Below are 23,155 nucleotides of genomic sequence, written 5' to 3'. Positions count from 1 at the left end.
CTGCATTTCACCACCTTTCTCATGCAAAATTAATTGTGAGGGGGTGTTGGGTGTCCCTGTAGCCCAGAACAGCTTTCCAGGTTTGGTTAGCTGGGAGGTCACTCCCCATGTTTGCTGTGTGCCCCGTATACTCTGTGGAGGTGGGAGTTCTCCTCTAATTTCAGTGTAATAATAATTTATTATTACTCAAAATAAGAAAGATGGATCAGCCACATGAAAGCAAAGCTGTGCCCCAAGATCTGAATTGTATCTTGTTTGACATGGAAATTTCCAGTTGAAGACAAATGGAGCTTTTCCCTGAAAAAGCATAGCTTTGGATTTTAACATGCTCTGACTTACCTAATAAATTCTACCTTTCATTAAGCTATGCTGTATATGTTACAAGATATAACCCTCAATTCTTTGTTTTTAATGCATTTCAAACTGACCAATCCATATGAAAATGTGTCTCATGTTGCAGTAAAAACTGATGAATGCACAGGTGATTGAAAAGAAGCCATAAACACTTAAACACTGAAGGTGACAGTTTTCATCTTTTGTGTGTGCATACTGATTTGTTTCTATAACATATTAACCGAGGACTTCAGCAAAATTAATCATGCAATCAATAAAAACATTTGGTTCCACATATAATCATGATAACCATCCTATAGAATTTGAAAAGATGACTCTGACACTTTTCTGTTGTAGTTCAGAAGCCATTCATTACCCCCCCCCAATTATTAAATAATTAATTTTCTTCATGGTGAAAACATATATTTTTAAAGTATTTTTTAATTTGGTAAACAGGTGCATGGAAATTATATTGCTTGATTTTCCAAACTGCATTTTCAGCTCCTAGTCACTGAGGACTGAGTTGCTACTCCACAGAAAAAAACCAAAAAGGTGAATCCATTGACAGACCACTCAGAACTGAATTGGTGCTTTCCATGGTGAGAACTGGCATTTCAGCTCTTCATTTTCTTGTTCTAATATTCTCCTTTGCAATTGATTCAAAAGTCATTATCCCAGGCTTGTTTTTTGGTAGCCAGTACAGCTACAATAGTATGAGCTCAAAAATTTTAGTCCAGCCAAAAAAATATATCAAAACAAAAGAGCAAACTGTTCTTTCCTGCGTTATTTGTGGCTGATTCTCTTTATACGCTACTTTATTTGACTCCTGTTATCAGAAAAGTATTTATATGAAAATGAGCACTTGAGTTACATGCCTCAAAATGATCATGTATCACACAAAATCAGGGCAGTCACAGTCTTATAATTCTTTATTTATTTGAGTTAAAGCCTTAATAAGAAAGCTATAAATTGGAATGTTTGTCATTGCTTTCCTGTGGGATTTTTTAAACATTATTGCACCATAAAGTCTTGAACCGAAGACTCACCCATTGGTTTAGGAGATGACCAATTTATCTGTGTTGATTCTTTTAACAAGCAGGGAGCATTTTTCCTACACAGGTATGTGACTAACAATGCATGATTTGTTGCCTGTTTCTTGAGCAGCTGTTTGGCCTTGTGAGTGCTCTCTAGCTGCATTTTCATGGGAAAGCATCACAGGTTCTGTCCTCCAGCCTGCACTATGTAATGTGTGTCAGCTCATACCCTGGTCCTTCATTCCTAACCCACAGCCCCATGGATATAATTCAATGTCATTTTGTTGTTAATTTCTTCTCCAGTTGTTTCTCATCTTGCTCTGTGCAAACCTATCTGACTTTAGCCTTTGGCACAGGGGTAAATGAGGGAACTCTTGAGATGTGGCCATTTACCAGGCTGTTGGACAGACACCACTAACTTGGTATCTAGTACATTTAAAAATTAAAATCGAGGCAGTTTGATGGATTTAACTTGTTTTTATGTTTTCCTTCTACCTTTTTGAGGTTTTGCAATTTGAAAATGCTTGTTTGAAATTGGGACTAAAACAACTACAGCCTTCCTTCCATTGCTGTGTAACTGATCTGTTCAAACAGGAAAAGCATAGAGGGCCCTATTTTGCATGGAGATTTTCATGAGAGCAAGGGTATATAAATACCTTTATATACTTAAGCTCTCAGCAAAATTGGATCATGTCTCTGTAGTAAGAGGATGAAATTGGATAGTTACAGTTCTCTCAAATTATGTACCAAGATCTATAGTCAGTGTGGTTCTCAGGTAGCCTGTTAAATTACTATCTTAAACAATCTGTTAAAATAGGAGTTTATTTTCTCTTAGCAGGTGTTTATTTGTTTTTTAGCAAAGTCCAGGGCAGCATTATATTTCTTCCTTTAAGGGATAGAACATAACAAAGGACTTTCCAAATGGTAAATGGAACAGATATTCTAGTTCTTCCTCTTGGCAATGGGAAAGCAAAGCCCTGGGGATTTCCTTGTGGCAAGAGTATGAAAACAAACACATAAAATTTTGCTTCCTATCGGGGCAACAAAACCAAATAGAATAATTTTTGGCATACTATGCTCAATACAGCTAATTTTATAACCTAGCAGAAAAATACAGTGTTTCCCAGCCAGGAACATTTAGACCAACTAATTTTTTCTTATGGCAGCCTGCAATTACTCTAAAAATAAAACTTATACTTCTTCCCCATTCTTTGTAAGGACAACATGAATCTGAGAGATATGTTATTGTTTACTTGAAAAAAAGGGGTGTTTTTGTTGAAATAAATAGATTATTAAAAATACCACCACCTTACTATTAATTAATTGAAGAACAAAAATGAATGGTAAACACCTCAACTAAAGTCTCTTCCTTCACTTGTTGGATTTCATCAGTTTGTGATGTCCCTTGTTCAGTAACTGTCCAGGTATCACTACTTCTTCAGACCTCGTAGGATCTGAATTTCTGTAGTCAAAAACAAGGAAAGAAGCACTAACGGAAAAAACTGACACCATTTAGATATTCTTTTGAGAAAGAGAGAAGAATGTAGTATAGAAAAAGGAAAGGAAAAAAGAGGGAAAAAAGAGAAAGAGTGAAGGAAAGAGAAGAAATGCCTTTATAGAGCACATTTAATAAACTATAGTTGAGAAATACTGGCAAGTCATGTGAAACAAGACAATGCATCTCTTTCATCCCAAGAGAAATTACAAAATAAGGGTGATTCACCTAAAGTAGAGGATTAGTCCTCCCCTCCTTTTTGCCCCACACAAGAAAAAAAAATCCGGGTTTACGCTTCTATTTCTAAGGCAATCCAAGAAGAAAAACAGTGAGGATTGTTTCTGATTTTATGATCTATCTGATTAAATTTATTCACCAGAAAGAAACTGAAGGAAGGAAGGAAACCTTTCCTAGATTTCTCTGACTATGGTTTTCCATAGCTATTGTGATGCCCAGTTGAGGGGTTTCAGGACCTTTATTCTTGGTTTCATGTGAAGAACAAAGTCACGTGTGACCTTTCCACTTCTTCTTGAAACAATATTTGCTTTGTGGTGTATGTAAGAGGTCAGAATTTTTTTTCTTGATTTGTGGCTGCTCATCTTTAAAAATATCTACAAAATGAGACAGTAGGTTCTAAAAGTGTGGTCTTATGGCTGCAATAACTGTTGGACCTAAAGTCAGGGGAAAAGTAGATTATTTTTCTAATGCAAACAATTGCATCCAGACCAAAGCTTTCAGTCAGTTGACTTCCTAAAGAAGAACAGACATGCCCTCCTTCCCAGTGAAGTATGAATATTGCAAAACTGAAAAACTTATTCAAAAGACTCTAATACTTGCCTGAATACTAAAGCAGCTGAGGAAAGCATAGGCTGGACTGTGGCTTGGCCACCATTTGACAGCCTAAGACTAGTGTGTTTTACTTTTTTAGCTCTTTGATTTCAAATTTCCTTCATGAAGCTGCAGACTACAGGTTTTTCTTGAGGGCAGAAGTGAAAATCAAAATCACAGAATGTTTTAGGTTGGAAGGGATCACAGTGGGTCATCTGGTCCAACCACCCTACCCATGCAGGGTTATCCTAGAGCACATGGGACAGGATTGTGTTCTTGAATATCCCCAGTGAGGGAGACTCCACAACCTTTCTGGACAATCTGTTCCAGTGCTCGGTCACCTGCACACTAAAGAAGTTCTTCCTCGTGTTCAGGTGGAATTTCCTGTGCATCAGTTTCTGCATGTTGCCTCCTGTCCTATTGCTTGGAAGCACTGGGAAGAGCCTGGTCCATCCTCTTGACCCCCTCCCTTCAGATACTGACAGGCATGGATGAAGTCCCCTCTCAGTTGTCTCTTCTCAAGGCTGAACAGACCCAGTTCCCCCAGCCTTTCCTTGTAAGAGAGATGCTCCTGTCCCCCAGTCATCTTTGTTCTTCTCTGCTGGACCCACCCCAGGACCTTCAGGTCTCTCTTGTACTGATAAGCCCAAAACTGAACACAGCATGTGGCCTCACCAGAGGTGAGTGGAGGGGCAGGATCACCCCCCTTGACCTGCTGGCAATTCTCTTCCTAATGCACCTCAGGATACCATTGGCCTTCAAGGTCACAAGGGCACTGCTGGCTCATGGACAGTTTGGTGTCCACTAGGACCCCTGGATCCTTCTCCTCAGAGATCCTTTCCAACATTTCAGCCCCCAGTCTGTACTGGTGAGATACTACACTGCATATTATGTATCATTATGGTGGTAAAAACGTAAAAATACTTAATACTAATGGACTAATTAATACTAAAATTAATAATAATGTAATATCATTATTATATGTACCTGGTCATATATTAGTTCTTCAGTTCATTGATTGTGAACATGAATGGGATCATGCTGGCTGTACAATATTCCCTGACAAACAAAAATGAAACCATAATTCAGTAGTAAGTTAGCACTGTAAAAGGAAAATCTGTATGTTTATAGAGCAATGAAATACTAATTGAGTTCCCAGTCCAGTGAAGAATTATGTAGTTAATTCCACAGATATGAAAAGTGAGATCAACAAGTTGCGAAAGATCCTAAGAGCTAAGCTATTTTCCACTATCAAGGCAATAGCTTTTTCTTTAGAATTTAAATTGTCATTCCTAACATATTTGTTTTCCAGCCACCAAACTTACAGGAATGTATTAGTCTTAGTGATTTACTCTTGATATAAGGGAGCATAACAAACCATACTTGGTCAGACCAATAGCCTATCTAACCGACTAATACATGTTCAAGAGCAGCAAAACAAAATGGTGTTTAAGGAGAGTATGCAATCTTGGCCATTATATTTTGTACTCTCCTCCCAAATCCATATTTACCATATCCTCTCAAATCCATATTTATCCATATTTACTAGTGATGTCATAGGGTACATACCTACAAAGCCCTTTTGGTGTTGCTTTAGGGGCTGTTGTTTCTGGGTTTGTCTAACCTCCTTTTGAACCTGCTGATTCTGTTTGCCTCCACAGCCCTCTGTGGCAGCAAGATCCAGAATTTGCTCACTGCAAGAAGCAGCACATTCTTAATCGGTTGCAAACTGATTTCCTACTATTTTTATTGAATCCTTTCTATTCCTGGTAAGGTAGATTTGGTTAAAAATAGCTCTGTGCTTATCTTGTCCACTGTTTTTAATATTTTGTAAATCTTTATTTAATCCCCTTCCACCTTCTCCCCTCTCATTTGAAGAGCTCCCACCTTTTTAGTCTCTTCCTTTCATGCAGCTGCTCCACACACTCTGCTCATGTGAGAAGTGCTTCTCTGTGTTGCTGGGTTAAATTATCAAAGCCTAATTGTGGCAAAAACAAGACCCAGCGAGGGTCAGAGGAGCAGTAACAGGCAAAGGAAGCTCAGCAAGCTGATCAATAAAGATGAAGCCAAATTGCCTACTGACAAGACTATCCAAGGGGAATGACCAGAACATTGTCACTGGGGTGAAACCTGCCAGGTCATCAAACAGAGAAACTGTTTCCCCTGAATTTAATGTGAACTGAAAAGGGTATTTTTTAAGAGAAGTGGGACTTGCAAGAGAAAAAGAATTATCTGAAAATTATTATTGGCTGTTTTAGGGGGATTGTAAGAATGTGCAAGGGTTACTGTGGGATGTTTAGGGAGGGATCAAAGGTGGGGAAAGGGTGGCATCAAGGAGGATAAGGTTGGAATAGGATAGAATAGAATAGAATAGAATAGAATAGAATAGAATAGAATAGAATAGAATAGAAGGGGGTATTCAATTAAAATTAAATTATACCCCACTTCCATCTCCCAAACTTTCTGTAGATTCACAGTTTCCCCCTGCTTCACTCATTCATCCTCACCTCATTCTAGTGTATCTCATTCCTACCTACCCTATGTACTTCATTTTCTCTTCCTCACCATTGGCATTCCCCACCACCAATTTTCCGTTACATTTTAAGCATCTTGGTGTCAAAAAGGTGTAATAACTCAATTATGGAAGAATTTCCAGGGATGTTGTACTGGTTTTGACACCAGTAGGGAACTACGCTCCAGATATGCCACTCCCTTTCCCCTGCCCCTTCTGGTAAGGGAGGGACAATGAAGCACAGACTATGGATTAAAATAGCAATTTACTAAAAGAGCAAAACAATGATATAAGACACACAAAATAAAACCAGCAGTTGTTATTAATAGTAAAAGTATGCAAAAGAGAAGATGTTTTTACCCACAAAAGGGTATTTATCACCAGGAACAAACCCAAGATGGCAGACACTTCACATAGCTCTGATTTCATGCTGCCTGGCCCCCTGGCTCATTTGCACCTCATAGCTGTCCTGTCAGCACCACGGGTCCATGGTTTTGTTCTGGAGAAAACAGGAAGGAAAGTCTGGTGGGTGGCAGAGGGACCAGGTCAGCAGGGTTAATGGTGACAGCCCCTCCACTGTGGCAAGCCAGATGCACTCCCTGTTCCAGCACCCCAGCTTTTCCTGCTGAAACCAGCTCCCAGCAATGGATGATGTTTGTGGTATAGAATAAACATCTGGGCAAGGCCACCAAGCCCCTTCTCTGTAATCAGGGCAGAGGTGCTTAGGAATAACTGAGTAAGGATGTTAAACAGGGCTGAATAAAACTTTGTGAGATTGCATGGCTCAGCTGCTGTATTGGGATATGGAGTGTTTCAGGCCAGGTTGATAATAAAAAACGGTAACAAATTTTATTGCTCTTCCCTTGATAAGGCTGTCTTGATGGCAAGTACCTGGCAGGATAGAGTCCATCCCAAACACTGGAGGAGGTGAACAAGTTATTGGTAATTGCATCCAAGACAGTGAAGACATTAAGTATTTCTGTGACTGCAGGGGACAAATCTTGCTCTGAATAACTGAATAAAAGTCCCATTTATTTAATTGGCAATTTTGTCTCTGCAACAACCAAATGATGATGATTTAATATTTGAAGTAGAATAGTGATATCAGCACAAGGCTAAAACTAAAGTTCATAGGAATTTTCTGAATTTAGAGTAATGCACCATCGCAATCTGGTTTCAGTTGGTTCCTTATTTTGCATAAGTAAGGTTTAAGAGTGCTTTAGTTTCATTGTGTTTTACATAAGAGTTTTCCTTTGTTTAGCACATGATGTATACTTTAGCAGGAAATAAAACAGCTAAGTCTGCTGTTATTTGAAAATAACTCAGTTTATATAAAGGTCATTATGAAAAATGGAGCAACATCTATGACTCGTTTCCCAAACTTCAGAAGCGGTATGTCACTGAACCACTTAAAACCTCACTCATGTTCATCTGTATCAGTAGATTTTGAACAGATTTCCCCGGAAATGCCTGAAATGGTATTTCAGGGTTGGAGAAATGTTTGCAACTGAATAGGTTGTGCAGGTCAAACTCCACACAAACCTGGGCTCTTTGTATTTATTCATTCCATTCGCCAGCTCCATGTGGATAACCAATGCTTCCATTCCCTCTGTTTCAAGGATTCACTTCAGAGTTTTCAGACTGTCCCACCAGTCATTCAGTTGTCCTCCATTTTACCCATCTCTCTTGCTAAGGGTTTCTATTCCCTACTAACTTAAGGATGTTCATTGATCTTATTCAGTACCCTCCACCTAACTTATTTTTACCCTTTAACATCCACTGGGCTCTTTTACTCTTTCATAAGAAAATCTGAGTGCTTGCGATGTCTCCTTTCCTCTTTTTCACAGATTGCCAATTGTCCTGTTTCTTCTGATTCCATGTTGATGCCTCTTTGCACAGCTTCATAGTCCTGGAATACACTTTGGTCTGTCATTAATTATCAGGAAATAAATAAAGATGTGAAAAATTGATGTGAATAAATAAAGATGTACAAAGTCTATTGGAAATTAGAAGGGGGAAATTATGTTTTTAATTAGAAAGGGGAAATTATGATTTTAATTATGGATGACATCTAACAATTGTTAGATGTCTAAACTAAAGTTGCAGAGATACTTTAGGAGCTTTGAAAGTGGCTTGGTTTTTTTCCCAGTTCCAGCTTCTTGTTTATTTTCTTTTTAAGGATTTCCTGTTAGAATATTTTTGAATGAATGAGATACACTGTTCAGAAGTTATTCTGGTACATGCACAGGTACAGGCAGTTTTATATATGAGTCACAGGACTGAAAAAATAAAGTAGAGAAATAATTAGAGGTGGGTTATATGGCCATTCCTTTAAGTCCAGCAATAAGATCCTTCTCAGCATGCCAAGTAATGGAGATATTCATGTGGAAAAATCTTTTCAGTAGAGTACATTCAACAATAAATTGTAAGCACATATATAAAGACTACATATGACTGCAAACTACAAATATGACCATCCAGTTAAAAAATCCTCACATTTGCCTTGCTTCTTTTTTAGTAGTGAGCCCAAAAAAAAAAAGACATTTAAGGACCAAATACTTCTATCAGTAGCAATATTAGTATTCTGCAAGTCCCACAGTGACTACACATCTTTAACCAAGTCAAAGATACAGCATATTTATCTCAGCAATGTACTTCCATGCTATGAAGATGAAATATACATAAAAAAGAAACAATAAATATGAAACAGCTAAAACTTCTGTTGTATCATCTTTATTGAAAGTAGCTGTGGTCTTTTTTATGTTTGAAGAGTTTAGTTCATGGATTGGTTTTATGTATTTTCAGCTGAAAATCTCTGAAAACTTATTACGCCTACTTAATAAATTAGCCTCACTTCATCCATTCAAAGTGTTAAATTTAATCTACAGAAAAGTTCAAAGAATGATGCAAAAATTGAACTCTGAGGCAACTGAATTTAGTGAGACTTGTTTGAATAAAAGAAATAATAAGAAGTAATTTTGCGATCAGCAACAGAATATGCTCATGGGATCAAGAAATCCTGGCATTACTGAAAAAACATCAGTGGCAATGATCAGCCATTGCCAGACACTTACAGCGACAACAGCAGATTACATTCTTCAGGGGTGGTTTCAGTGTGTTTCCAAAAATTGGTCTTTTTGTTTTGGTTTTTTAATTTATTTCTTTAATGGTATTTAAAGAAAATCAGTTTAAAAGAAATTAGTTTGAATTTCAAAAACGGTTAGCATAACATTTTGTGTTGTTAAGGGACTAGAAAGTCTGGATGTAGGAGAAAAGGGGAGATGTGAGATCACCATCTCTACAAATGAAACCACAAAGCCCACAGTCACGTAGACACCAGTTAGTTTTATATGGGTTTTGATGACAGTTTCTAGAGCACATTTTTGCCCACTGATTCATGGAAAACTAAGAACATGACAAAAAAAGTGAAGCAAGGGAATATTCTTGAATATCCACTGAAATAGGATGAAATAATGCAAGTTTTAACTTTTAGGAGCACTTGGAACTTTTCATTTAGGGCCGGTTTAAGTTAAGCTGCCTGTTTACACCATTCCTCTTTGAGTCCTTCCTACTGACATATGTAGGATGCTGACTGTCAGGTGAATCAGACCCATGAGTGGATCTGGCTGAATCATTCTTCTCTCTGCTTTACTTTTCAACTGGATCCAATGCCCTACTCTGATGAACTTCACATCTTTAACAGCTTGCAGCAATGACAGAACAGAGAAGAGTGGCCAAAGGGAGGGATTGCTTACAGTAAATGCTGCTGTCAACAGGAATTTGCATTTCACAATAGCCAACACAGCCCTGGCTCTAGCTTCCTGAACAATGGTTAGTTCTGTCACTTATTGGGAAGAGTATTCTGGATATGATCTCTCCAAATGAATTTGGCATAAAATTCCTTAGGCCCCATTAAGGAATATGTCTCTCAAATACCTTGGAGACATGTAACAATAGAAAAAAGTACTTTGCAGGCCTTAGAGACACATTTTAATGCCACTGCCACTAGAATGATAGATTCTTACACAAAAGTGTGCCCATACATGCCTTTCCTCAATGCCTCAATGCCCTTGCTATTCTTGAACTTTTATTGTTCTTTGATCAGCATTTCCAGAGATCTTGGGTCTCCCTCCAAAGCTTTCTCTTCCTTTTCAAAAATCTCGGAATGCTAGAATATACAGTTAAAGGTACTGTCAGGAAAAATGCAATTTCATTACACTAGGAAAGTGTCCATTTTGCTTTTTGCATCTTTGTTTTCTTTTCTTTGGAGGCTCAAGGCTCTTCACTAGCATGGAGGAAATGGTTTCCCTTGACTTTCTATCAGCAGCTCTTCTAGAGTGTACTGTGCCTTTTTACCCTTTTACCCTGGATGTATATGACACAACAGCAGATACAGCATACATTGAAGCATTTAATGATATACAGTTTTATAAAACTAATTAGTGTTATACAAATAAGTGCCTGAAATGTGCACACACATTCAGTTAATGTATTGTAATAGTATATAGGCCTATTAATACACTGAATTTGAAACAAGTACATAAACATAAATTAAAAGGTACATATGAATGTAGATTCACCAGTATTGAACTAAACCGTGTCTGCCACAAACTGAGAAATTAAATACTGTCAACAGCATTTTCTTCTTAGCCCTGTGTAGATCTTCCTCACTGTTGTATCTGAATGCCTTAAAAGCAAATCATAGAATAATTTACATTGAGTCCAACCATAAATCTAACACTGCCAAGCCTATTATGAGAACATGTCCCTAAGCACCACATCTACATGTCTTTTAAATACCTCCAGGGATAGTGAGTCAACCACTTCCCTGAGCAGCCTGCAGACTGGGAAGTGAGTTATTAAGATGTAGTTTACTAAAGACTTAGAAAGCAGAGAAGAGACTCACTATGAAGTCTCAAGTACTGGCTATAAGCATTCAATGGTAGTTTCTAGAAAAATGTCTAGATGTGACACAGAAAACCTGGCTTCTACTTGAAACAATCAGTAGGGAAAAACACACTTCAATGTTTGTATGTCATGTGTGATTTCTGGAATAGCTTTTGTAGACTGTATGTAAATTTCATGTCGTAGAAGACACTTTTGGGTTTCCCTCTGGGCAATGCTAGAGAAAAGTCTGAAGTAAGTGTGCTTAATGTCCCCTGCTAAATGATGAGCTTAAAAGGTCAGTTTGGATAGCATGTGATGATCTTGAAATTGGTTTGCCCCTCTAATTTATGTTATCAATTCAAACCATATTAACTAGTTGAAATGAATGAAGTTATGCTGTCTTGGACTACCTTGTGTAACAAGTGCATATAGCTTATTAAAGTTTTATTTCATTTATAGAAATATAAATGCAAATGCATTGAGCACCATATTTTTCCTACTCTGTCAGAAACTTAGATTAACACTGCAGTCCAGCTTCCTGTATTGTAGGGTTTTGGCCTCTGTCATGCATTACTGGTTTGATACATAATGCCACAGATTTCAATTTATATTACATAGGTCACCATGTCCCCAGTTACTTTCACAGTATTACATTACATGCAAATTTAAAAAGGCCAACTTTTAAGTTGCAATAATTGAATGGTAACAACCCAGAAAATACAAAATGTAATATCCCTGTAGCTATTTAATTTGTCTGTTATTTATGCTCCATGTGAAAGTCCAGAAAGAGACAACAGATTCATTAGCACCGTGCATAACATTTTTTTTAGGCATATGTTGTTTTCCTGTTTGTTTTAATAGCAGAGCCATTACCAATTACAGTTCTCATTCAGAGGATTCCAGCAATAGGTGGCATCAACAGTCCATGTCCTAGTCAACTCCTGCAGGCAGACTGGCAGAAATGTTCCTGATGTTGAGTGGAAATATATACTACTGAATAACATATTTCAAAACAGATACTAACAAATGAATTATTCATTTAAAACTTTCAGCTAGACCTATGCAATGTAAGGAAAGTAGGATTTAATGAGCTTATTAAAGTTATTAGGAAAATTTCTGTAAAGGCAAATGCAGTTGGAAACCATTTAACATGACAATCTCACTAAATCATTGGCAAGATTCAAATGCCTATTTTTAATGTTTTTCTTCCAGTCACACAATTGTGTTGGCCCTAGAGTAAACAAAAAAACACATTTACCTGATGGATTTATCCCACTGGAATAATTTGTGCAAAAAAAGTTTAGCACATGGCAAGGGCTGCAGGCTTAGGTCAAAAGCATGGAAAATTTCCAGCATCAGAAACAAAAGAATGTGTTCATGGAATAAAAAATGGGAAATGTTTTATCGTTTCAAGTAAACAGAGACACACCTAGTCCTGGATAAGATGGAAATCTGAGTCTAAAACCTCTTTTTTTAGACTGTGCCCAAGCCTCAGGAGATATTTACCTTGTAAAGATCCCTGTAATTCTGCTTGCTCAGTTGTGTATGTTCAAGACCTGGCAGGAATACACAGTTTCTGTCTGGCTCATATGCCAAGGTCCCCACTCTGCAGAATGATACACGGGCTGCTGGTGCTAAGAGGCAATGGGATGATAAATACTCCAGTTTTTGTCCCATTATAATTTTGAGATTTAATGAAGGTACACGCATGGCTGTGTGAAGCAGAAAGCATTCCTGGGCTCTATGGTGTAATCATTTTTTTACTTTCTGTGGTCATCTGGAGAAACAATTTATGTTTGCTTTTGCATACAAAAGAACTGGGACTGAGACAATGAAACACTTGGATTTTAAAAGCAGTGAGTCAGAAGAAAGAAATCATCAAATACCAAAACACTGAATAGATTAAAGTGTAAAATAGAGTTTTTTGTTTTCTGTCTTTGAAAATGACAAAATTGCATCAAGTATCTCATACTCCTGAAGTCCAAAAAAAAAGTGAGAAAGAAACATCTATAGCAAACGTGAAAACAGAGCTCATGAGTGAAAATTTCATAGCTTTGAGCATATTTAGATACATAGACAGGAAATGTCCATATCTGATCTACAGTCTGGAAGTTATGCTGGTTTGATTGGCTTGTGTCTTTGCTTCCCAACCATTTCTGATTTTTCTTATCCTCTTCCTAAAACATGGGAGGAGCAGTACGCATTTACAGAGCAGAACAACAATAGGAAGAAAAACTGCAACCATAAATGAAGGTGGCGTATACCAGATGAATTGGTTAGCATCAACCCACTTATTCCAAGCAAACACCAGTGCATGAACAGTGCATAGCAGCAGGGCTAAATATCCCATCTTGCTCTGAAAAGAGAAAGAAAATAACAAGCTATTTATTTTTTCCAACTTGGCAAAAAAAGTACTCTGTTAAGCAAATACAGAAATCTGGATGGGCCTTGACCAACATGCTCAAGTCAAAGAAAAGCAACCATTGGCTTTAAACTAAAAGGTAACAACTGTAAGTCAAGACTCCAACTGTACTCCTTTATGCCCATGTAAAAGAAAATGGAAGAGGCGCATTTTTCAAGTAATGCTACGATACTTAGCTAAAATACAGAAGAGATTGCAGGTTATTCCTGAAACATGCTCAATCCTGAATATCTCAATTTACATCTGTATAATAAATTACTTTAATTCCATGAAAAATCATTATGAGTTCAAAACCAGATATATTAAGGGATTAACTGAATGCTTGCAAAGAAAAATGTTAAGCTAAATTAAAATCACAAACTCGAGTAAGTCTAGTACTATGGCAAAAGCCCTGCAAAACTACAGGAAACTCAAGTCTTTCATTTCACTTACAGTGGTAAATTTGGCTTAGCTTGTTTACAAAATTCAGGAGTAAAGAAAATTTACTAGTAATTTTAACTAGTAATCTTGTCACTTAATAATCTTGTACTCATCAATGAAGTCAAACACTGTATTTCCAACTGCTTAATGCTACAGCTTCCAACTGCTGTTCTGCTACAGAACATGATTTTTAGGTAATAAAGTTATTTGTTTATAAAGTAAGTCCAACACAGAAGTATTACTCATCTGGGTTTCTTCACCACAGTCTTTCAATAGTGAAAGCAGTCATGCATTTGGAGACTTCCTCCTGACTTTTCTATATTCTCTATATACTTACAAATTATGGACTTCATAGAGTGGGCAGAAGTATCAAATCAGTAATTGGTGATTATACACTTCAGATCTGCTTTTAAAATATAAATCAAAATTTCAAATGCCAGGTACTCTGTAGACTTAAGTCTAGTGTGACCATACTGATGTCAGCAGAACCACCCTGATTATTACTGCATATGACACAAGAAAATCAAGAACAACACGAATGCCCGGGTTAAGGAAACAAGCACAGCTGTAGCAAACTCGAGACTGGCTGGATTTGATTATTCAGCATCTGTTCTAAGATGTGTCTTTCAGAATAACCTGTGTGTGCTATATGGAAACAGCACTGACTGATTCAATGCCACCTACTCCAAATTCAGCAGGACGTGGGACGTTCTGGAGAGATAAGATACCTGGAAGATGACTTCAGCGCCAGAACTAAGAAAAGGTCTCAAAGGGACAACTGCTGCTGGTCACAAAGTCAGGAGGAGAAAAAAAAGTGGTATGGAGTTGTCTTTTCTTTCCATTTTATACACTGAACACAAGAGCCTGTTCTGACAAAAGAGTAATGGAAAGAACATTTCTCACAAACCAGTTAACAAAGAGTATGGAACAAACCTTTCCACTGGTTTCACTAACTTTGTGTTTGATATTTCTAACTCCTAATGGCCTTAGCTGATAACACACAGTTCTACAAATGGGACTAACAACACGCAGTAATGATATTTGTTCATCCACACCTGAATGTAGTGGAACTCTCTCCAGGTCAAAGAGAGACTGACAGATGGAATTGATGTTATTGCCAACAGGGCCAGCAAAGCAAGTCCCAGAATTCCTAGAGACACATAAATCTCCATTCTCCAAACATCATGTTCAATCCAGGCATTTTCTTTTTTTTGTTTGACCTGCCAAAAGAACACCATAAAAATTACAGATTGGCACACTTAGCTGTTTGTGTTAAATATAATTTTACTGTTTTCACCATAATATTAATGAAATAAGCAAAGAAAAACAGTATTTTGCTTTGTTTGAATGTCTTTGAATATAACTGCTGTTTACTTCTGATGACAAAGCCTTCACTGATATATCCAGAGCAAAGGTGAGCTTTTAGAGAGAAGCATTTAGACTTAATCAGTGTCTTGGCCCAGGAGAGCCTGATTCTGAGGCCTCTTAATCTGCCTTCACAGCAAGGATAAATCTTGGTTTTGACAAGAAAAAAACCCCACCTATGGCTAAATACCATATCAAGGAGATTATAACAACAGGAAATATATTAACAGCTCTACTTCAGGGAGGTAATTCAGCAGGCCTTCTTAATAAAAATATCCTGCCATGGTAGTTGTTTAGCTCTGTTTTTTTTTAAAAACACAACTTGTTACATTTGTGATTTTAATAAACTGATGTCAAAGCTTCTCTTACTACAACTACTTGCAACAGCACTTTGATCCTGCTAGTGATCACCATGGCACAATATGCCCCAAATATGGTAATTTCTGCATCTTGACTGGAATCTCAAGGAAATTTCTAGTAATCCATTCCCATCAGATTACCAGTAAGGCTGATTTCAGAGTTTTCAACAGATAATTTGACTGTTTACAAAAACCTTAAGAATCTATTGACATCATCATATTATGCTTTTAATTATTTTTAATAATAAAGACTTTAGGGGTAACAAAAACATATATTTGCAGTCTATACCTTACATTGGAATATTCCTAATACTGCATTACTTATGGCACCAAGGAAATGGGTGAGTATTAGGAACTCTCTGGTTACAGAGGATATTGGAGAACTTTGCAAGCCAATTATTGACCATCAGTCAGAAGCATCATTGAAATCCTATCTTTAAATAAGGTAGTGTGTATCAGCCCAAATGTGAGCCATCAGTATTCACAAATTTAGTTTGTGCAAATACAGATTACTGTGATTTAGCTCAGCCCTCCTTCACTGTGGCAAAGGTGTCCAAAAATGTTGTGTTCAGTGCTCAGTTTTTGTTTCTAGATTTCAGTGGTCCAGAGAAGAAATCTACACTAAACTAGTAGTGTGCCAAAGACTTAAATGTTCCTGTGAGATACAATTTTGCATTTTATAGATGGGAAAAAAATCCCAAATTAAGAAAATTACTTATTTAATATATATTGGCACAGCTGTGATGACTCTTGACTCTATTATATGCTTTGGCAACTAGGTCCTGCTCCATCCCTGAACAGTGCTCTCTGTGAATGTACTTGAAAATCAAACAAAGGCAATGAAAATGACTTTCCCCCATCCAGATTTGCAAGGATTTTCTGAATACAGAAAGGTTGGTGTTCGTGTGCCCATCGTACCTGCTGGAATGCCCAGTTCAGCAGCTTGTATCTGTATGATCTTCTCATTGGATAGCACAGGCTATAGCAGGCGTGTAATGTAGCAAAGAAGAAACTGAGAAGTCCAAATTGTTTCCTTGATAACATCCATCTATCCAGCCACTGGGGAAACCTTTTATACTTGGTGCCAAAGTACAGCTGGAAACTAGCAGCTAATATTCCTGGTAAATACACTAGTGCTAAAAGGGTAATTGAAGTCACTGGTAAAACTTTGTTTATGACAAGGATTGGAATTTTATAGAAAACGTTTTCCTTTTTGGTTATAAAAGGATATATGACATCTCTCATGGAAGTGTAAATAAATGTTAATAATGAGATCACAGATGCTATCTTCATTGGCAAGTGCCACTTAGGGAACAGATCCTGCTTGCAGTGCCGTTCTGAAGAGTGTTCAAACTCACCAAAATGGTGTGCTTGATGTAAATCAAAAAGTGCAGCTGCTTCTGCTGGATTGGCAACCTGCATATCCACATTCTGGAAGGGACAGAACAGAAATACAAAGTGAGTTCAAGAGAAGATAAGAAACTTCTGTAATGACAGTATTTGCCATCATGACTTTTACAACTTACTGCAGTGGAACCATATACAAAACATATGCACTGTTAAAGACAAGGTAACTTGGAAACATAATATTTCAAACAGCATAGTCAGCACTTTAAGTAAAGCACTTGTAGCGTAGATTTCCCATTCTTCATTATCTGCAGTGATTTTAAAATAGATTTGCATTCCAGGAAGATAATGATACTGCAAGGAAGGAAGGATTACATTATGTGAAGCATCATTTCAACTTCTTATTATATAAGTTATAAATTTCACTTTTCAGCTATAGACTTAATGATGTAGCCCAAATACCATGAACAAGGAAGGATTAAAGGATTTTTTTCTCTGGATCTTTTTTTGTGTGAAGTGGAAAACTTCCTGAGTGCAATGTTGCTATCATGAAGATTCCCCCAAAGATAAATTTTATATTCCTGTGTAAAAATCCCAAATTATTTCTATGGAGTTTTGCTCATCTGATAAGATACAATTAGCAGCTACTCTCATGTAGTTTTTAGCTGCCTCAAGCTTTGTTTATTTTTTATCATGGACTGTGATTAAATTGAATGAGATGTTCTCTATCTTTTTATCTCTTCACATCAATATTGTGACAACATTTCAGAAATATTCGTGATATGCCAGTGTGATGGTAACACTGTCGCTGCACAAAAGTGAATCAAGGACTGCAATATTCTATGTGACATATGAGCTGCTTTTTTACAGAAACATTACCAAATAGTTAAGATTTCCTGTACTTCTTCTTGGCATGATGTTCTGACCTGCATTCTGATCAATTGCACCATGACCACCTTCCCTCTTCTCCATTGTGGAAACTCCCTGCAAAACAAATACAGGATGTAAAACAGGTTTTGAAATGCCATACTGGAACTTTGCGGCCTATTTTCGCTCAAATTGTTTTCTTCCTTGTCCTCCACACATTTGCTGGAAAAGGCACAGTCAACTAGGGAAAGGAAAGTCTGTCCTCTGAGAAGGGAAAAAGCTCAGCTTATTTTCTGGGCAAAACAGAGAATAAAAGAGAGCATAAATCAACAGAACAAAATTACTAATGAAAAATAATATTTAAGCCTAATATCCATGTCACCAGTGGAATTAATGCATTAATTCAAGTTTTTAAATGACCACAAATTAGTTTGAAACAGCTTGCATAAAAAGCATGTAAAATGTTGTGAAGATTTTAAGTTCATGAGACTTTCTGGTGCAAGAAGCCCATGGAGATGTGGTTTCTAATATATTTTAGGGTTTAGGATTGGTCGACCTGACAGTCTCTCTGGGGCTTTAGAGGTGTATTCTCCCTTCAAGATTGTCAAGAAACTGTAGCTTTGCTCATGCTGTTTCCAGGTATTTTGGCAATACTCATCACCACAAGTAGCAGTAGAAAAGGTTTTAAGCTATTAGGAATGACAAAAAATCAGATGGCAGAAAAAGAAGAAAAAAGGAAGAGAATTGATAAACAGAAAGAGATGTTTCTGAAAATCCTAGGATAGCAGGAGAGACAGTATTTTGAAGAGCATAAAATAACTACAGGGCCTGCAAGGACCTTGCAACAAGGACTTGCCAGGTGTGTGTCACACTGTTGCACACTGCAGGAGGAGAGGCCCTGGCACCACCCTACTGGAAGCTCAGAGTGCCATACCACAGGGTGACTTTCTGTGACAACCTTTAAGAAAATTACTAGGTGGCTCTTCCCTGTACTTTTCTACTGAACAGCTGAATTACTCAACTGTTGTTCTAACTGATTCTTTTATATGCATAAATCTTTTGGGAAATTATATGGAGAAATCAGACTTTGACCATTTTTTTTTTACTGTGTCTGGTTCCTTCAGTGGATGAGTCTTACAGTCTTTTACTGTCTGCTATGAGGGTTTGCTCTCTGCCAGGCCACCAGGCAGCTGAAGCTGAAGTATTCCTTTGGAAGTGCTTTTTCCTTAGTATTTCTCTTTGGATTTTTCCCTCCTGATAGTCAGCTCTCCCTTTGAGCATAACCTTTCAGACAAGTGTTACAGAGGAGGGTCAACAAGAATTCTGTCTGAAGGTCAGGCTGTTAAGCCATTCCTACACCAGCTAATGGTGTAGAAAAAGGTTATCCTTTGTATATCCTGCACACAAGAAAGCATGGACGCACGAAGGCACACTTCTGTTTTTCCCCCCTATTCCTAGGGCTAGTCCTGGTGATTTTATCAAAAGTTTTGGGGTATTGTGCATGTTCACAAAGCTTCAGATTTTAGAATTTCTACTTCTACATGTTTCAATAGACAAAATTTCTAGCTGTTACAATTCAAAGAACAGTTTACAAATGGAACTTTACCTGTAAAAAGCCTAATAACAAATTAACAGTGAAATCCACATCTATTTTTAAGGAACTTATAATATGAAGGTCTTTCAGGCCTACCTTCTGGCTACCACACTGTCTTAGAGGTCCAAAAGCATAATTTAGTTCGGGAAGCTCTATATGGAAAAGCCTGATTCACCCAGTTCTCATTCTCCTATCACTCTTCATTCAGAAAATTTAGAAACAAAGAGTCCATGATTAGTTTCCAGTTAAAGGTTTATATTGATGAGGATGAAATAAATGATGCCATGATGTGAACAAAAGCAACCCATGAGCTAGAATGCCAGCTGCTAATCCTAAAAGCTGATTTATTGGCTTTTTTGGGATACAATATTTAATACAATGTTAAATAGAGCATTAAAGGTTTATGCAGCAGAAAACAAGACAGAAAGAAAGTGTGTGAATGCATGTGCTCATCCAGGGAACTATGGGTTTCAGCCATACGACTGCATGCAAGGAAACTCAAGTGTCATATCATCATATTCCACTTGGCTTCTGATACCAGTTAACACGAAATTATTTCCCAGTAACAAAGCACAGTAATAGCCTTTGAAAACCCCAAAAGAAGAGCACCTACAATTCACTACTCAGTGCCTTACAAATTACTAGAAAGAAGTCATCTAGACTATATGTCTTTTTGAAATACATCTGAAGAAACATTAGGGGTCCTGCAAGAGACAGAGTTAGTCATCTAACCCAGGGCTGTTATGAAAGGGAACAGTTATATTAACGTTCATCCTCAGTGCACATCCCTTCTGCTCTGGGACGCAGCTGTCACCGAGGGTGGAGGGCGTCCCGCTGCAGAAAGCCAAGTTTCCAGCGCTGTGAGTACTGAATTTTGTACCGGGACAGCACGCTCATTGTAACGCTGAACCATCAGGGATCCACACTGTGCAGACACCCCGGGAAAACATCATCCCAAGTCACTGGGAAGTTTTTCTGAGTAAGGAGTTTCAGGGCTGGTTTCATGAAAAAAGAAAAAAATGGGTGAAACAGACAGGCTATGATAATAACGAGGAGGTGATGGAAGGGGTGCGGGACAGTGCCTGCACCCTTCTCTCGGCACTATCGGAAAATTACAGCATGAAACTTCTGGGCATGAGCATCTCGCTTTCCAAGTGCCGGCTGCACCGTGCAGGACGCTGCAGGCACTCGGCACGCGAGCTCAGAACTTTCCCCGCTCTTCAAAAATTCTGCTGAGCTCGGTGGAAAACTGAATGAAAGCCCAGAGGCTGGGAGCCGGAGAGCGTCGCTCGGCGCTCCTCCTGGGCCAGAACGAGCCCGGAGCACTCCGCCCCAGGGAGCCCGAGCCCGCCGGGCTTCCCCGCCTGGCCCGGCCCGGCCCGGCCCGGCCGCGTGGCGGGCGGGGCCCGGTTCGGAACGCGCCACAGCCCGGCCGGGCGGGCGCACACGGACGGACACCGCCGCGGCGGGGCTGCGGGCACGGCCGGCCCCTGTCCGTCCCCGGGCTCACTCACCTCGGCCCGGCAGCCCGGCCTCTCCTTCCCGCCGCAGGTCCCGCCGCGGGGGGCGGCGGCAGCGGCGGCCCCGGCTCGGCTCCGTCCGCGGCGGGCAGCGCCCGGCAGCGTCGCTCGGAGGAGAAGGCGGCCTCGGGACGGCAGCGGAGCGCCTGCCGGACTCTGAGGAGATGAGAGGCGGGGGAGACCGGCCGCAGCCTCCACCTCCCCTCCCGGCCCCGCCTTCCGCGCCCATCCCGCTCCCCTCCGCCCGGCCGGTGTGAGCCGTGCCCCGGCCCGAGCGGCGGCGGGACGGCGCGGCCTCCCGGAGGGGACTCCCCGCCGAAAGAGCGCCCTGCCGTGGGTCTGCTGGGCCCTCGGCCGGACAAAGGGCGCATTCACCTGCTCCCTCCCCGCCCCGCCGCAGGGAGGAGATGGTGGAGGAGGTGGAGGAGGTGGTACCGGTACCGAGGTGCGCTCCCCCCCTCTCCGGGCGGCCCTGGCCTCCACCGGCCGGAGCCCTGCCGGCAGCCCCGCCGCTTGGGACGGGGTGCGCTGCGGGTCACAGCACGCTCCGGGCCCGCCAGTGGCCCCAGGCCCTTCGGATCCCGGGAACCCTTCTGCTCTCCTTTCATTCCGTTCTTTCTTCCCAGCCGGTTCCTCCAAACGGGCCACTCTCCTAAACCTGACAAAATGCCCTATTAATCCCTGCTTCGCCTACGAGCAGTCCTCACTTTTTTTTTTTTTCTTAAAGTACCATGATCCTGTAAGTTTTTTGCTGTTGTTGTTTGTTTGTTTGTTGGTTTTTAACCTGTGTTGGCAATTTTGAAAAGGCAGTTGTCTCCTGAAAATTTAGTCACACAGTAGTGTGAACGATCATTATCTTATGAAATATCTGCTTAGTGCATATTTTGACATCTAGTGACTTCCTGACGTTGAAGAACACGTGGCCAGTTTGTGTCAGAAATGTTTTCATGCAGAGCTCATTGTATCCTGCTCAGGATGTCTTCACAGAAATTATGCCAAGTTCCATGTCATTGTATCTTGGGAGAGGAGTAGTTTTTTTTTTTTTCTCCTTTTCAGTAGATGGACGTAGACTCCAGCTGGATGCTACATCTGGAAGAAAAGAGGAGATTGCCTTAGAAGGAATAGAAGACAGAGTAATTGTATCTTCTGTGTTAAAAGCTTAACTTTTAAAATTTTTTAGTTACCTTCATTAGCATATTTTTCTGTGCTTTGCATAAAGGCTATTTCCCACATGTTTTCCATTAGTTACTTTTTTTGCAAGGGATGCTAACTTGGGTTTGCTCTCACTTTGTGTAAGTGCCGTTTAATTTCCTTCCCTGCTCTTTTTTTGCGCGGTCGGTTTGGGATTTTCCCCCGTTCTCATCAGCAGGGTGACGCCTGGCGGTGGGAGCGCAGGGGACGAGGCTGCCTGTGCCAAGGTGCGCCGGCCGGTTCCAACCCCGGCTAAGGAGACTTTGCAGGCCAGGGTGCTAAAAGCGTGTTCCTAGGGAACTCCTTGGCAAAGCACGTCTCAGAAGCCCTGGTGTAAGCTAGTGTTGTGGGAACTACATTTGTAAAAGATAGCTGAAGATGCCGAGAGATTGCAGCATCTGGATATCCTATCTTGAGAACAGAGTATACTATCTTAAGGATAGAATATCCTTAAGGTATCCTTAGATTTTTTGTAAAACACACAAGAGCTCTGCTCCTTCCTATGCATGCTCAGAAGATGAAATGAAAAGCCAGCCCGAGTGTGAACCTGGCTATTAAATAAGTACCTGGTGATCTGTTCTGCACAGATGCTTTTAGGTATCTCTGGACAAGCCATCCCCTCTCTAGTCTGCATCCTGAGTACCAGTAGGTGCCTGTCTGTGAATAAAATTGGAAAGCTGGTTTTACGTGGGTGCTGACAAAGTGGAAATAGATTCTAATGCTAGTGAAACCTTTCCTTTCATGCCTACCCTAAGGCATGAATTCCACGTCACTCAAAGTACCACTTAAGAATGGTTACTGGAAAGCAAGCTGCATGGCAGTCCTGCAAACCATTATGCCCAGATGATACCAGTGCATGCTCACAGCTTTGAACTGGTGTTTATGAGATGTGCTCTGTAAGAAGTCTGAGGCTGAAGGTTGGAAACACCACAGGAATCAGGAATTGATTCAAAATGAGAAAATTTCTCTTGGCACATGGAA

At 39.7% G+C, this 23,155-nt stretch overlaps 1 protein-coding gene across 1 annotated transcript; it reads right to left on the bottom strand.

The window, feature by feature from the left end:
• Positions 1 to 10,593: 10,593 nt before the first annotated feature.
• Positions 10,594 to 21,325, bottom strand: STEAP1 (STEAP family member 1). Its single transcript, XM_077174708.1, has 5 exons — positions 20,978 to 21,325; positions 17,882 to 17,986; positions 16,574 to 17,086; positions 14,987 to 15,151; positions 10,594 to 13,445 (listed from the first exon to the last, which is right to left on the bottom strand). Exons 2-5 carry the CDS (start codon positions 17,972 to 17,974, stop codon positions 13,188 to 13,190), a joined length of 1,029 nt encoding a protein of 342 aa, XP_077030823.1. The 5' UTR covers positions 17,975 to 17,986; positions 20,978 to 21,325; the 3' UTR covers positions 10,594 to 13,187.
• Positions 21,326 to 23,155: the final 1,830 nt, after the last annotated feature.

The sequence above is a fragment of the Agelaius phoeniceus genome, chromosome 1 (assembly GCF_051311805.1).
Source record: "Agelaius phoeniceus isolate bAgePho1 chromosome 1, bAgePho1.hap1, whole genome shotgun sequence".
In the NCBI taxonomy this organism is placed as follows: domain Eukaryota; kingdom Metazoa; phylum Chordata; class Aves; order Passeriformes; family Icteridae; genus Agelaius; species Agelaius phoeniceus.
Note: the sequence above shows the minus strand (reverse complement) of the source record. Positions and strands in the feature narration are given on the sequence as shown.